The sequence below is a fragment of the Spinacia oleracea genome, chromosome 2 (assembly GCF_020520425.1).
Source record: "Spinacia oleracea cultivar Varoflay chromosome 2, BTI_SOV_V1, whole genome shotgun sequence".
Classification (NCBI taxonomy): domain Eukaryota; kingdom Viridiplantae; phylum Streptophyta; class Magnoliopsida; order Caryophyllales; family Amaranthaceae; genus Spinacia; species Spinacia oleracea.
Window position 1 is genome coordinate 29786561 of NC_079488.1, and position 17241 is coordinate 29803801.

Consider the following 17241-nt stretch of genomic DNA (forward strand, 5'->3'; position numbering starts at 1 on the left):
CTTCAACCACAATTGTACTGGTTCATGATATCATCAGCGATTCTCTTGTGGAAATAGGTGACTTCATCCACGCGCATTCAAATTTCGTCTCCAAAATCGTACAATTGAAGGTGAACTTACGAACCTTAACGTTTTTGTTCCTTTTTTGGTAAATTTTGAATTTTGGGCTTCCTTGATGGTCAGTTCGTAAAAACCCGAGCTGTTGCAATAATATAGTTTTTTTTTATGTTGTGGGATGTTGGTTATTGTGGTCTTGTTGAAAATTTAGAAAGAAAAAAAAAATCTTGAATTTGAAGAAGATCCAGATCCAACAGGCAATTGCTTTACCCCAGCCATAGCATTTGCTGATTATTTTTAATGAACTTCGAATGGAGAGGTATGAGGGATCCACAATGGTGGAGAAGAGGTAGAAGACAAATAATGGAGAGGAGTTCAGAGATGAAGCAGAAAATCGCAGAGGAGAGAGGAACAAAAATTAAAATAGCAATTAAAGAAAATAAAGGAAAATAAATAAATTCTAATTGTTATATGCCACGTAAGGATGAATACCGCCTATAGCAGGTTAGTAACTTGTTAGGCTTAATAATAGTAGTTGGGCCATAAAGGTTGGAATATTTAGGAATATCGCATAGGTAGGCTTAATTAAAGAAAATCTGGCAAAGGTTGGATTAATAATTACAAATTTTCCTATTTATTTAGGGTTTTATTGTTTCTCTGTGTATATCTGAGTATTTTTATTGGAATAAATAAAGGAGTATTTATAAGGAATCTGGTATAAACCGCAACTCCCAAACAATACTCCAAAACCAATACCCACGACAACACCGAAACGGGCCCACAAGCATTATCACAATTAAACGGATCCGTATTGCATTATAATTACCAACAATCCCCTACTAATGCATACGGACAAGAGATCTTGAAATCTGAGCAGTAAATGAAAGGTTTAGCGCATAATTGTTAGTGTCTGAAGACTTGAACAAACACATTAGTGGAGCGAGGTATTCAACAACCAATAAAGTATACGAAGATTGAACTCTACGACTATTGAAGAAACCCAACACCACACGCTTCACCTTTAGAAGCTTGAAAAATTCCGCGACCGCATGAAACGTCATACGAGGACAACATTCCCTTGGATTCTAGTGAGTATTATTAAAAAAAACAACAAACATGTTTTTCATAGAAGGATGTCATCCCCTCTTACTCACATAGGTGTCTCATCAAGTGTATTTTACCACATAAACCACCCAAAAGGGATATGAAGACATTAAGAACTTTAAACGTCCAACCTTACCCATCGGTATATCCATCAAGTCCGTTTTATTAGGACCACTCAAAGGATCTATGGATATATTAAGAACATATTGTTCAACCTCACAAATTGCACAATGTATCTATCACGTCTTCTCATGAAATCACTTAGTAAGTGAAGTCAATGAGGCTAGATACTTTAATCTTAAATCCATCAAGTTCAATAATAAGAACCATCCACACAATAGGACTATGGACTCATAAGAGCAACAAGGATTAACCTTCCCAATCATAAAGCGGTGTATCTATCAAGGCTTCTTATAGTACCACCCATTCTAGGGGACCATAAGGCTAGATACATTAAGAGTAAAATACTCAACCTCACACAAAACGGTGAATCCATCAAGTTCTCTCATAGAACCACCCAAATTATGGATATAGATTCATTAAGAGCATAAGCTCATCCTAACAAGTGTTTTCCGTAGAAATTGAACACAACATAAATTTATAAACTCTTCCTCTTAACTAGTTTGACACCAACTCGTGCCAAGACCTTACTTAAATAATATTTTCTCTTTAATCTCACATACTCAAGGAAGATATCACATTCATAAATAATTGTATCTTTTCATGTCTAAATTGCACGAATGTGTCTCTCTTTGCCAATTAACTCATTGTTCATGGAAACTCACACATACAATAACTAGTGAATGTCAGTATAAAGAGATGGGATAAATTACTTATCCCCATAAAGAGCCATCATCCAATAGCCTTTTTCTAATTGTATGTATATTGACTTGTAGGATCCAATGATATTGACCATAAACTTCATATCAGGCTCATCATTGTTACTCAATGGGCATCTCAAACCTATTCGTTTGATCCTCTTCCCATTGTACCTTTTGGTGAATTATGGAGATTACTTTCACGCTCTCTACCTGTGTAATACAGGATTACCTACAAAGTATGCTTACATCACAAGCATCATCAAGTCATAAATCGATCATACAATATTAGAGCTTCAAGCATGTTAGCATATTCAATTTATGAGAAACTCTTTCTACATAGATTTTAATGACAACATACTACGATCATATGTGCAATAATATAATGACCACTCAATAAGAAATTGGTAGTTACCAAGAAACTCCTCTACAAACTCATATGCAGTTAGGACATACCTTTACCGACTCATTTGTTTAAGTTTAGCTCTTATATTGGATCGAGAAAATAGGAACTTTATTCTCATCTTAATATGTGTACGTACCATGCAACAACATATGATTCATACAAGGCACATGAACACTATCAAAGTCAATCATATATACGAATACACATATGCATCAGGCGTGATCATAATAGAGCCAAGAACATAAATTAGTTTAATTAAAACTTTTCATCCAACTGTTTAGGTGCACGCAAATGACCTTATAAAGATTGCTCAAGTCTACTCACCAAATGCACCACACTAGGTAGGTAACATGAATTCTAAATAGTGTTTCATTGACAGTTAAATAAACTCACTGGTTAGTCCCAATTACTAACTCAAGTCCCCCACATTTCTCAACAAAGTATCATATAATAGCGTACCACACATCAAGGGAGGGGACATAACTACATATTATGTAGATACGTTAGAGATTGGCAAAATTAAATTTAGAGAACAAACTTCCCTAACATCTGTAGAGCATGTTGGACCTTCTCGTATTGATTTAATACTCCTCTTTGATGAGCATTATGTTTGCCATTTATAATCAAAACTTGTTTTAATGATATAATGAATCTTTATCTTTAGTTACAAAGAGCCCCTGCAAAACTTACCACCAAGGTTAGCATTTACCTCATGATAGCTCATACCTCACTTTCTTACTCTTCAACAAACAGTGGTTTTAGAGCACGGCCATGCTCCTCTTTTCCGTGTCAGTTCTTGGTGCCTCTACTAGCACCACAAACATATATAGGCACCTCGCACCTCGTCATCTGCTGCCAAATAGAGAGACCATGAAGTATGATATCAATTCAAAAGCAGAAGCCGTCCAAATCACAAGCACCCCATGGCATGAAAAATAAGGCCGCACTGAAGTCGCGTAGTCTACTGATTGTTGACTCTCACACGAAACCCACAACCATTGCATTAGCTCAATACACTTTGCATAAGAGGAGGAGAAAAGTAGAGTTCACGGGTAGGGTGTGGCTCCCGAGATGATGCCACGGTCTCCCAATGGAGTATACTGACTGTCATGGAGAAAATTAGAGTTTTATGTATGTTGAACTTTAGGTGATTAACTTCTCTTTGACCAATCATCATCCTTTATAAAAAAAAATATCCAACTTATATAAGTATCATATCTTTTGAGTACCTACTTTTAGAAAGTATAATACCCCAAGGTTTTTTTAAAAATATATGTATACCTCCGCAAGATGTATATTGTCGCCGTCAAAAGTTTATGAAACACAAACCCATTATTAGTTATAGCTTTCCACAGTTTATCTTGAATCAGTCAAATAAACCACCAACAAGACTATATGAATAGGTGATCGACAAATAATACAGCATGTACTATCTTGAATCGGTGATTGAACAAATAATACGGAATATAGTATATAATTGTTGTCACAATTTGTATGTTAATAACACACAAGTAAAACTACCGTATCAACAAATTTGGGGTATCCTCACCAATTGATCATGCATATGATTCATGGTAACAACAGTAATACGCTTCTAGATTGTTGGAAATAATGCGTTTTAACCATGAAATTAACAATAATAATAAGGAAGAAATACAATACTCAATAATTGATCTCAAAAGCTGTGACGGGTTTTACGCCTGCCCTAGAAGCGTATTTCGCCACCACCGGTACAAGGTTCTCAGTGACGATTGCTCCCCAAGGGTAACACAACTACCTTCCAACTCTGTACTCCGATTGGAAGGCTGGAATTACTTCAAGAACTGCTCAGATCTCTATGGGACGATAATGACAGAGATAATATTTATTTGGGGTTTTATTGTTTCTCTGTGTATATCTGAGTATTTTTATTGGAATAAATAAAGGAGTATTTATAAGGAATCTGGTATAAACCGCAACTCCCAAGCAATACTCCAAAACTAATACCCACGACAACACCGAAACGGGCCCACAAGCATTATCACAATTAAACGGATCCGTATTGCATTATAATTACCAACAGCTCAAACAACAGCAGCTAAGTATATGCTTCATGTAGCTGTTGTACTTGCTCGTTGTTGCTGTTGTTGTGGCTTCTTGCGTGAAGAAATTGAAGAATTAAAGAACAAAACAAATGAAGAATTAGAATTATACCTTGAAATGAAGAAATTGCATTAAACTTTGAAGAGCAAAATTGAAGAACAAAATTCAAAGCAAAGAGAAAAAGAAATCTGAAAATGATGATTGAATTGAATTTAGAATCAAGAATTTCAGGCTAAGAATCCTTAATCCTAATCTCTAATCTAAGCCCTAAACTAATTCTAGAGAGAAAATTCTAAGCTAAGCCTAAGATAAATGAAAATTACGTAATGAAAGCCTAATTCACAATGCTGCGATTTTCGGTCTTTATAGCAGCAGCCCCACAAAGCTGTGCGATTGCACCAACAAAGGCTGAGTTCCTGCCTTGATTTTGGCAATTCGTGTGCTCGCACTAAACTTCAGTGTGGTCGCACAGCAGTGTGCGCACACACGCTAAATCTGTGCGTTCGCACAGCTACTGCACTTGCTGTTTGCTAGTTGTTGTGGCTGCTATTCTTCTTCGATGTTGCTGCTGTGTTTGCCTGCTATTTCTTGCGTGATGTTGCTGCTGGTATTGCTAATGTACAACTGCAAATAAAGCACTCAATTGAGCAGCAACGAAGCTCAAACAACAGCAGCTAAGTATATGCTTCATGTAGCTGTTGTACTTGCTCGTTGTTGCTGTTGTTGTGGCTTCTTGCGTGAGTTGCTGTGACTGAAATTCTGTGCTATTCTTGTTGCTAGGATGTTGGTTGTGTAGCTGCTACAAGATACTGCAAATGAGCTAAGGTGAGGACAAGAGGCTGCTGCTGTAATGCCACGAACAAGAGCTTGAAAGTGCGCGTAAGTACAGCAGCTATGCCACTACAAGAAATGGTACTATTAACGACGGGAAATCCCGTCGCGAAAGGCCTATAATCGTTGATTAACGACGGGATTTCCTGTCGCGAACCCGTCATAAAAGGAGGTCGTCGTTAATAGACATTTGCGACGGTTATTCCCGTCATTGTTTGGTTGTTAGCCCCGTCGCAAAAGGCTTTTGCGACGGAATTTTTGACCCGTCGTAATTAGGTTGTCGTTAAAGTTACAAATTCTTGTAGTGGATATGGCTGCTGTTTGCTCGATGTTTTGCTGCTATTCTTGCTCGTGTTTGGCTGCTGTAATGGTGTATATCTGCAGGGCTGTAGCTGCTACAATGGTTGCTCTTGATGCTGCTATCAAGGCACTAGCAAGGTGATGAAAACGAGCCCAAGGGGCTGTTGCAAGAACACGGGTACATGGCTGTTTTTGTGCTCGTGTTGCTGACTGTTGTGGCGCGCATTGCTGGCTGTTCGTGTGCACTTGTGGGCAGCAACCTAGTGGCTGCCTTGTTGCACATTACGGTTCCTTGCATAAGCTCATGGCTTGTTTCGTCGCTGCACAAGCAAAGAGTCGATAGCAAATAAGAAAATCGCAATACATGTTATTAAAAATCGAAAACATTATTATTAATTCGTTTAACATTTTTACCAATCGTAAAACATATAACTCGTCGACAAGCATAATGACACATTAATAATACGTTAATACTCAAAACGAACCCTACGCAATAAGAATGCGCACAAAAGGCACGTTTAGAGCAAAAACGACTAAAATATGCGCAAGACGAGAAAATGTTACGATAAATGCAAAAGTGCAATAAACGAACTAAAAACGATAAAACTAAGCAAAAATAATAATAAAATGCTAATAAAATGAGCTAAAATCCTAAGCTAAGAGCGACATAAATGTCGCTCATCATGGTGAAGGAAGGAGGTCGTGCGAGGAGGCGAGGCAATGTTAGGGTTTCACAACGGGAGAGGAAGGAGAAGAGTGACGTCGAATCTAGTGGCTGACTAGCAGCGGCGAAGGAAGGAGATGCAGTGACAAAGGAAGGAGATTGTGCGATGATTGTAAGTTCGATTTCTGAATTCGATGATTGTAAAATCTCATTTTCGGGAATTAATATGATTTTTTCTTTTGATTTTAATTTTTGTTTTTGGTTTTGTTGCACTGTTGGTTGTTGCTGCGATATTGGAGGATTTTACGCGTGTAAGGGGGTTTTTCTTCCGTCGACAAATTTGTATTTCCCCTACGCAAGGCTTTTGTATATTTTTGGATTTCGAAGGTGTCACCACCAAACATTTTTAAGGGTCTCGTTTGGAAAGACCAAAATTAACTCTATATCGGATAAGGCGTTGAATCTTAGAAACGGATGGGTGAGATCCGGGCAAGGAACGAGATGCTTATTCAGCGAGCGTTATTGAAGTGCATAATTGAAAGGATGCGATATTGAAATTGAACTATTGTATTTGAGATCCGAACGCCAAACTACTTCTTATGAATAAGTGCGTCCGACACGGATTCAAGTCTAAAAATCTCAACTTTAGGACAAATTGCTCATCCTAAAGTGTCTTAGATATTGGACATAGAAATTGAACATTGAAATATTGAATCTTGAATCTTGAATATTGTACTTGAATATTGAAATGAGGAGTCTTGAATCTCAAAGATTAGACCTTTAATATTGAAAAGGTTTCATCTTTGATATGCTCCATGTAGTGAAATGATTCTAGTTTAAGGAAGTGATTACAAACAACCTTAAACATCATAGAATCTTGAAAATGAGACTTGAACTTGAATATTGAAAAGTGGAGGCTTGAATCTCAAAGATAAGACCTTTAAACATTAAAAAGGCCTCACCTTTGATTACTCCATGTTCTGAAAATGATTCTAGTTTAAGGAAGTGATTACAAACAACCTTAAACATCATTGAATCTTGGAACTTTGTATTTGTATCATAGAAAGTGTTGATTTTGTAAATATATGTGATTGTTGTAAGTGACCCTTTAAAAGTAAAAGTGCCAACTTTACTAATCATTTTGAAAGAGAAATTATAGAAACATGGTATATTAGGATTGGGATTCGGAATTACCTGGCTAGTTAGGTTTAGGCTAGAATTCCTCTTGGAGCTCCCAATTGCTTAGAAACTTGCGATTTGTATGGGTTTTTTGAAGAAATTTTATTTTGGATTTTGAGTGGCAATTTCAGAATTACGACGTTATGGCTATGAATTTCTTCCCTAAAGTGATGGAAATTAGGGGTTTAAATAGGGAAATGAGAGGCTGATCACCAACTTACAACTGCGCCTAGCGCATGAACGGCGCCGCTGACGTGGCACATAAGACGCCAAGCAAGGACGAAGATGTCGTCCTTGCGTTTGGCTTGTAGTGGGCGTACCCTTTGTACGAATTATAGTGTTTTTTGGCACGTAGTTTTTCTTGGTGATTAAGGAAATTTGCGACTAAAAGCTAGCCGTTTTGGTTTTTCGAATTCGGTTTTACGGGACGAGGCTCGGCTTGCTCGGTTTTGTGGGTCGGCGCCCGAATTTGGATCGCTTAGTGTCATTTCGACTGGAAAAGGCCTTGTAAAACCAATGGAGTGGAAAAGGCCTTGTAAAACCAATAGTAGTAGAAACTCCTTTTTCATTTCGATTGTGAAAAATGAAGGCAGAAACTCCTTTTCCAACTCACAAAGAGTTAAAATAATTTCATTTTGAAGACCATCTAAATCATCTGGATCAATAGTAGTAGAGCACAACTTCTTGAAAAAGGAAGACAATCTAGCCAACAAGTCAATTACTTTTGTAGCTTTAGAGGCCCTTAAGGCAACGGCAAGGATATCCTGCATTAGAACATGGTTGTCATGACTTTTGAGGTTAATCAACTTCCTTTGCTTCATATTCACACAACTAGAAAGGTTGGATCCATATCCATCAGGAACTTTAATTTTCTGCAAAACATTTAGGAACCTCTCCTTCTCCTCCGTAGACATAGAATAGGAAGCCGGAGACATGCATTTACCTCCGTTAGGATTAGTACTCAGCCAAAGGTGAGACTTTATTCTCCATGCTTCAAGGGCTTCTCGATCATTCCTACTATCTCTACTCTTATCCATACTAAGAAGAGTTCCCAAAATATTCTCAGACACGTTTTTCTCAATGTGCATCACATCTAAATTATGCCTTAGAAGATTATGCTCCCAATACACCAAATCAAAGAATATGCTTCTCTTGGTACCAAAGTCACTTTTATCTTGGACATCATCGTCATCATCGTGTCCTCTTTGCCTCTTTTTCGGTGGTGCCTTCGACTTTCCGTAAACATGCTTCACCTTTTCTTGCTGCCTCAATATATCAGTGCCGCTAGGACGAGATGGGGCTTTACCCCATTCATTAGTTCCAAACTTCTCACAAAACTTGTCACTTTGACATCGATATGGGTGATCTGCAGGTAACCATTTTCTATAGCTACAATAGCAAATCTTGCTCCCAAATCTATCAGAAGGCGTGGAATCTAAGCATATAGGACATGCATTGTAACCTTTTGTGCTCAAACCAGAGAGCATTGCATAGCCGGGAAAGTCATTAATAGTCCAAAGCAAAGCCGCACGCAAATTAAATTTCTCTCCGGAAAAAGCATCAAAAGCTTCAACCCCTGTCCACAGCAATTTCAATTCATGCACTAATGGCTGCAGATACACGTCAATATCATTTTCAGGACTTGATTTTCCAGGAATAAGCGTGGACAGAATGAAAGAAGACGGTTTCATACATAACCATGGTGGAAGATTATAAGGAATCAACATCACTGGCCACGTACTATAAGTGGTGTTCATTAAACGATAAGGATTAAAACCATCACTCGCAAGACCTAATCGAATACTACGAGGGTCTAATGCAAAATCACTGTGACGCTCATCAAATGCCTTCCATGCTAAGCTATCTGAAGGATGCCTCAAAATCTTCTTATCATCTTCACCCAATTGCTTTGTATCATGCCATCTCATATCTTCTGCTGTTTCTGATGACATGTAGATTCTTTTTAGTCTCGGTATAAGAGGGAAATATCGCATTACCTTAGCTGGCACACCTTTCTTACAAGTATCCGTACCTTGATCACTTACAACGTTGCCCCTATCCTTAGTTTTCTTCCACCTCGATGTACCACAAACATGACACTTGTCTTTCTTTAAAAATTCACCCCAATACAACATGCAATTATTCGGACAAGCATCAATCTTTTCATACCCAAGGCCCAAGTCTTTTATCATTTACTTACTGTAATAATAAGAAGAGGGAAAATCAAGTATTTGAGGAAATGCATCTAAAATTAGCTTCAACAACATATTGAAAGATTCTATGGACCAGTGATTCATACACTTCAAGTGAAACAAGTGTGACAGAAAAGATAACTTTGAAAAATTGATACACCCCTCGTACAATTTCTCCTCAGAAGCTTCAAGCAACTTCTTATATGTCACATCTTCTTCTATTGTAGAATAATCATATTCTACATCTGTGTCATAGGCCACGGGCTCCTCAATCCATTCATCATCCTCTCGTGCTTCTAAATTTGGGCAGTTGGGAGGCATATTAACACTAAATGCTGATCTTAATAGCCCTCCCATATTATCTCGACCTACAAACCCACTTTGGTTATCAAGGGATCCTTCACTAGTAATCCCTCCATCACTCTCAAACATACGCTGAAACGTATCCCCTTTACCATGAAAAATCCAATCCTTATATGGCTTATAAAATCCCTTAAACAAAATATGCCTCTCCACTTCATTTACGGAGAACCATTTCTCTACCTTACAGTTCTTACATGGACATCTAATTTTTCCTTCGACTAGATCTTGCTTGGAAAACTCAATAAATTCCATACAACCGTCGATATATTGATGATGACCAGTGGGTAGATCGATCCAACTTTTATCCATATCTATACGAAATTAGTTGAGTAATTAGTAATATACGTCGGTCGCAGAATATAAAATTTTTATATGTACTTATTAAAATATTATGATCATTCTTAGAACCTTGATATATCACACGAGATTAATTTAAGTCACATAACACCTCCGTACACAACTCTTCTTAATTCATACCATAACTTATGGTTTTTTGTTTAATCATTCTTCCTTAGTGACTAATATTTGTGATCTATCTTCATCTTCTAAAAGTTATTACCCTCTATCACTTCCATATTATATTTTCTTTTTGCGCACAAGATCATACTTTCCACTTCACATGAATTTGCAAGGAAAATAAAGCATGTGATTTTAGCGCACAAGGTGATACTTTCAACTTCACACGAAGACAACAATATAAATCCATTTTTTTAAAAGAGTAAGAGTACCTTAAGTAACGTGGCATCACATAATCAGAATTTATGGTAAAATTTCTTGGATTAAATGTAATTAAGCTAAGCAAAATTATGCAGTGGGGATAATGTAATTAGACAAACAATACCAACACAAAATGCCAAAGCTAACAAAAATACGTACTTACAAATTTGAAGCTATTATATCAAAACATTTGAAATTAAATCAACAGGAATACAATAGAAAGATCCAACTTTTGCATGATTGACGTAAGTTATGATAGCACAATAAACGTCGGTATATGCTCATTGTATATATATTGGACATCGAGGAAATGTAAAGCCACGGAAATTATATTCTAACACTTAACAAACCTAACTGGCAGAGTTGTAGCCCACCCTTGTCCATACAAAATTAGGGAAATAACAATTGTCCAATAAAAAACCTAAAAGGGACTTTATAGTATACATACCTCTAGTATCAAAGAGCAGATGCAACGCACGAACCGATGCACGAACCTACGAACAACGCTAAAGACTCGTAGGAAACCTTGAACCGGTGTAGCAATACACGAACTGATGCACGAACCTACGAACAACGCTAAAGAATCACAGGAAACCTTGAACCGGTGTGGTCGGCGAAACCTGATAATGTTGATAAATTATGGTCAAAATATAAGGACAACAACATTATCAGGAATTTAAAATCTAAAAAATATAGTAGATGAAGTTATCAACTTAAACAGAAAACACTATAAACATATCAATTCATGACCATGAATGCTCCATGAAAATGAACAAATGTAGGGAAGCAATGTGCTAAGCGCAGGTCAAAGAAGGGAGTTTTTTCTCCATGGAAAGTAAAAGCAAATATTATCTGCAATCTACTCCGCGACAAGGGGATCAAGCAATTGAGTTTACGAAAGTCGTTATTGTGGGGCGACAAAAATACCAGAGGAGAGAGAAAGGAGATAGTGGTGAACGTAGAGGGACAGGAGAAGAAGTGAACTGGTCAGAAGTGAACTGATCAGAAGTGAACTGATCAGAAGTGAACTGATCAGGACTGATCAGGATTGATCAGTCAGGACTATTCAGAACTGATCTGATCATGACTGATCAGGACTGATCTATTTTCTATGTCGTCTGAGAGTGCAAGTGTCACCGTCCATAGAAAGCTAGCTATTCCATTTATTACTCAAAAGTGATCACCATACTCCGTATTAAGCAGCCATATTATCTCATATTCAAGGAAGTTGACAGAACACAACACATAATTAAAGAGACTCCCAAAAGTTTTATAATAATATTAATCCTACCTTGTTATGTCTAATCTAAATATTAGTCATTATAGATTACTCTTCTATTATGACTCATCAATTCCACGATCAATTATTTATAACTTGTACACCGTAGCAATCAGTATGTATTACTCCACTTCTTAAGCTCTTAGCTAGTGTTTGTTTGAATAATGAAATAAGAATAGTAATCACAATTTTGGATTAGATTCTATTAATTTTTTAAGAATATAGTTATTCAAATAGAACGATAATCTCATGATTGAGCTTGAACTGATTTAGTGAAACACTCCTATCCGGTGCAATTGCATAACCTCTAAAACTTTTTCTGTTAATGTTTCCCATTTTTTCCCGGTTATGCGCAACACATGATGTATATAGTTAAGGTTCGATAGTTATGTTAGCAACACCAACATAAATTGGGCTGTTTTCCAATTCCAATTACATTATTTATGTGTGGGATAAAGTAATTAAACCTAAACAACACCAACACAATCAGGAGAAGAAGTGAACTGATCAGAAGTGAACTGATCATAACTGATCAGGATGGATCGTAAGGACTGATCAGGACTGATTTGATCAGGAATGATCCGATCAGGACTGATCTGATCAGGATTGATCAGAGCAGGACTGATCTATTTTCTATGTCGTAAATAGCCTAGGACTGATCTATTGTCATGTAATGCATGATCTATTGTCATGTAATTCATGATCTATTTTCTAAAATCAATAGAGATAAAAAGTTCAGGTATGTAATCAAAAATACTCTAAACAGCTCTATAGAGAAGCACTAAAAAAAGCTAGGTAACGACTCTTTACCATAAACCCTTACTCGCAAGTTCAAAATAATTCAACAGAAGAATACAATGTCGTTCTTTCTAACAATAGAACCTAAAGTGTAGCCAAACCATCCATCTCAAAAATTTGCTACTGTTACTTTTAACTCGATACATGTTGAAACTAACTGATATGTTATTATCAAAGGTCGTAGTCATAAAAACCATTTATGCATGCTGCAGTTTATTGGGGCAAAGATGGGGGCCTCAGGACTACAAATACAAACAGAAAGTGGCCTAATTAGCATCCCTAGTAATATCTGATGTGTTGTTGTGGAATATCTTCCTAGAGGTGCCCTAAAGAAATACCTCATTGATAATCGAAGGAAGAAGCTAGCTTTTAAGGTTGTCCACCACTTGGTGCTTGATCTTTCTAGAGTGACAAATAATTTTGCAAACTCAGATAAATAATACCGGATGATAAGCTATAGTTCAAAGCTACTCTCAACTTGGCATGATAAACTCAGATAAACAATAAGCTAGTGCTGATAAGATAATATTTGGTTAGCTATGACAGTTCAAAATCGGATGATAGAAACTCAGAAATGGTTATCTGAGTTTATCATCCTAGCTATGACAGTTCAAAAATCAAAACCGGATGTTCTATCCCTTAACTCAGTTAAGCTATAGTTCAAAGCTACTCTCACTTCTCTGTGTTTTGAACTTCATATATTCAGATTAGGGTGCTTACTGCATAGGTTTATTCCTTACTCCATACAACTGGTAGTCAAACCTATATTTGGTGCCAACTAAAGCAGGGAAAGGCAAAGAAATTTATAATAAAGACAAGCAAAGTGTTGATAAGATAAGATATTTAACACTGCGATACACTGCCACTACCTAATACTACAGTTATGACATATAGAAAGCATGTAGTAGCTTAACATAACGATGACAGACAGACAATGAGCTTATCAGTCACCTAATACTAAGTTCTGCTTTGTAAAGCTCAGTTCTGTTTTGTGCAAAGTTTGTTCAGTTCTTTTCTACTTACAGTCAGTCCATCGGTCACACATTTCACATAATCAGTCACAGAAAACAGTGTAGCCTCAAAAGAAGTTATAGATAACAGTAGAAAATGCTAAGTGAAAGGGTTCAAATAATTAGTATAAGTTCTATAGCGACAAATAATTTTGCAAACTCATCCAACCTAATATGTTGTGTTTTCAACAGGTTGAGCTATCTCCATTCTGAGAAGATTGTTCATAGAGATGTAAAGACAGAGAACATGGTACTAGATAAAACTAGGACTCTAAAAATAGCGGATTTCGATGTAGCCCGTGTTGAGGCGTCAAATCCTAGTGACATGACTGGAGAGACAGGAACACTTGGTTATATGGCCCCCGAGGTAAGTCTGTCACACTTACCTCTTTTCATTTTTAACGAGGATTGAGTTATGGGATGCAACTGAACAGTTAGCTCCAATTCCTTCCCGTAGTTTTTAGTTTTCTACGAGTTATGTTTGCCTAAATGGTGTCGTAGCTTAATGATTAAGCTGAAAAATCTCATTCTAGTACTATAAATTGCTTGGAAGTTGTATCACCGTCTTCAAAAGGGAAAGAATGGACTGGAATATCCATATGTATGGATTGCTTGTTTGGTTTCACTGCTATATTAACTTACCCCTACGGCCCTACTAGAACAAAAAAGAAAACAACTCTTCTAAAGTAACATGATGAGCTGTTGGAAACTATGAGTAGAGTAAATATGTAATAAAATTTACCACGCTACTACCATTTCCAGAGAGTGGCTTTTACTTTAGCATCTTGTTGTCAATGTATTTTGGAGTGTGGTTGATTTAACAAAGGAAAATACAAACTTTTATAAAGGCGGTCTTACGCAAAAGACCGTCTTGGTGTCATATAAGTTAAGTAAGCTCAACATATATATATAGATTAATCATAACAACTCTGAGTTTTAAAGCTAGTAAGCTCAATATATATACAGATTAATCAACAAGATGGCAACCACTTCGGCATCTGGATACTAATCATCAGGAAAGCTATCATATAGAACTAATATAGAAGTGCCATATTAATTAGCCTCTGTTTCTATTACTACTTTTAACTATTACTACTTTTAACAAGTATGTCATTCATTAAATCTAGAAACACTAATGAAGAAATCAAAGAAGAGAAAAGGCCTCTCTAAGGTCACAACATGCACATTTGATGCACCAAGTTTCTCACTAAAGACAACCTAAACTAACCAAGTACAGCTAGGTGTCTCAAAGATTGACAACAGATTTTTCATACTAAGTACCAGATATCTTGGTCAGAGATTATCACCTAAATCTCACTAAATGTCTGTGTGTCTTTATACAAAGCATTGCCATGTATCCAAATTTCAAAGATTCTAGGCCAACTAAAAGTTGCAAATTTAAAACTATGGAATCACAAAAGTACAAAGTAATTCAAGAAAGATACCGCAGAAAATTAGAAATAGATAGACAATACCTACAGTAGTAACAACACGGAAGAAGAAGTCAGACGTTCACCACTTTCCAACTATCGTCCAAATTACCAACTATCTGCAATTGAAAACTAAAATAAATGAAATAGCAAACACTCTGTAAGCGGTATATAGAAAATCACAGAAACTTAGAAGACCCATTCTAGTTTTTTTCTTGAATTAAGGATGCAATATAACATGGAAAACTTAAAGGCATATGATTGACATTAGAAATTGACATGAAAAAACGTGAAGTAACAATATATGACGGAAATTAAAATGGTGAATCAAACCTAAACATTGTTATATGATAAAAATCAAATAGTGAAGGCGTGAAGCAGACCAAAAATACCTGGCGAATATATCCGGCAACACCGAGGATGAAGCAGCAATTAAGAAACCAGAGTATGCTTGAATTTCTCCAATTAAAAACCAGAGAGAGCAACGAATTTATCTTGAATTTGTTGGGCGAATTGTGAATTCAATAATTGGGATTTTTCATGAATTTATAGGATGAGGAGTGAGATAGCTTATACTGGGAGATTTGACTTTGCTAACGTAAAGGTTGAAGACGGAATTCAAGGAATTCGTTAATGGCCGGTGCTGAAGGTGAGGAGGAGAGAGACGAATTCATCGGAAATCTGACGAGGGTGGTTAATTTCGTAACGCAGCAAGGTATGTCGGTGGGAGGAGGTTGAGAGAAACGTGGGAGGTGGGTTGAGAGTTAGGCGGGATTCTGCGAAAAAAAGCAGAGAGTTAGGCGGGATTTTTTGCCAAAAAATTCAGTTGCTTTGCTGCCTCACAAACACGTGCAACACACGTGTCTTTTTTTTGTAAATAGCGACGCTTTAGAGCGTCGAAATATTTTGCGGCTCTCTAAAGCGTCGCAATTTACAAATTAATATTCGCGCGCCCAACTTCCTTGCGACTCTTTGTTAGACCGTCACAATGATTCCGTCTCAATATGTACCTCTTTTTTGTAGTGTTCACTTCAAGTGGAATTAATAATATTAATCTACAAATTACTCTTGACTCAACCCGTAGGATCACACAAATAGTACGTGAACGGATCAAGTACTTAAGTGAATTAAATACTCCATTTATGGATATTCGGAATCGACGGATCTCGGTTCCAGTTGGAGCTGAAATCGTCAAAAGGAAAATTATGAATACTCCGTAAACGATGATATTGCCGGAAACGAAAATATGGATCATTTCGGAAATATAAATATTATCCAAGTCTTAGATGTTGCCGGAAACGGAAACATGGTACGTATCGGAAAATATTATCGGAAATGGAAATATTGCCGGAATCGAAAGTATTGCCGGAAACGGAAATATTGCCGGAACCGGAAATATTATAGCAATCGAAAATAAATTCCGGAATCGGAAATATTAAATATTTGTTCGAAACCGAAATTAATTCCGGAATCGGAAATATTAAATATTTTTTGAATCGGAAATGAATGCCGGAATCAGAAAACAAATGGGAAGCGCGACGTACGAAATAAACATCGGACGAGCTTGCTAGACGCAAGGCCCAACACGAAGCCAAGCCCGCGCCTAGCGAAGCCCGCGCAGCAGCGAGCATCAACAGCCCAGCCGCGCCGAGCAAGGCAGGCCCAGCCGAGCACGAAGCAAGGCCAGGCCCAGCCAAGGCAAGGCAAGCAAGGCAGGCTGGCGGCGCCCTAATTAATTCCTAAGAGTGGTATCACGAGCCTCTAATTAATTCCATAATCAATTATAGTTAACATGGTTAAATTTTATAAATTTGCAATGAATTAAGGGGGTGATTAATTTCGTTGATTATAATTAATTACAAATTTGTGCGATTATTTAATTATATGTTCGCAGGATTTTCGGCAGTTTAGTCAATAATGGTCGGAATCATATAATTTTACAGTGAATTTCGCATGTAAAGGAAGTTTTAAAATTTTTGACTGAAGTCATAGATTTGATGCCGAATCCAGA

General features: G+C 37.0%; 1 protein-coding gene and 1 long non-coding RNA gene across 2 annotated transcripts; both read right to left on the reverse strand.

Moving 5' to 3' along the window:
* Positions 1 to 5900: 5900 nt before the first annotated feature.
* Positions 5901 to 9633, reverse strand: LOC130467307 (uncharacterized). The gene is made up of 2 exons (XM_056835782.1): positions 7984 to 9633; positions 5901 to 5918 (listed from the first exon to the last, which is right to left on the reverse strand). The coding sequence occupies exons 1-2, from the start codon at positions 9631 to 9633 to the stop codon at positions 5901 to 5903; spliced, it is 1668 nt and encodes a 555-aa protein (XP_056691760.1).
* A 1625-nt stretch (positions 9634 to 11258) lies between these two features.
* On the reverse strand, positions 11259 to 15915 carry LOC130466856 (uncharacterized). The gene is made up of 3 exons (XR_008927001.1): positions 15623 to 15915; positions 15276 to 15349; positions 11259 to 11333 (listed from the first exon to the last, which is right to left on the reverse strand). It is a non-coding gene; the product is annotated as an uncharacterized lncRNA (long non-coding RNA).
* Positions 15916 to 17241: the final 1326 nt, after the last annotated feature.

Coding starts and splice junctions, on each gene's coding strand:
- LOC130467307 (XM_056835782.1), bottom strand. CDS start 9,633: ATGATAAAAGACTTGGGCCTTGGGTATGAAAAGATTGATGCTTGTCCG.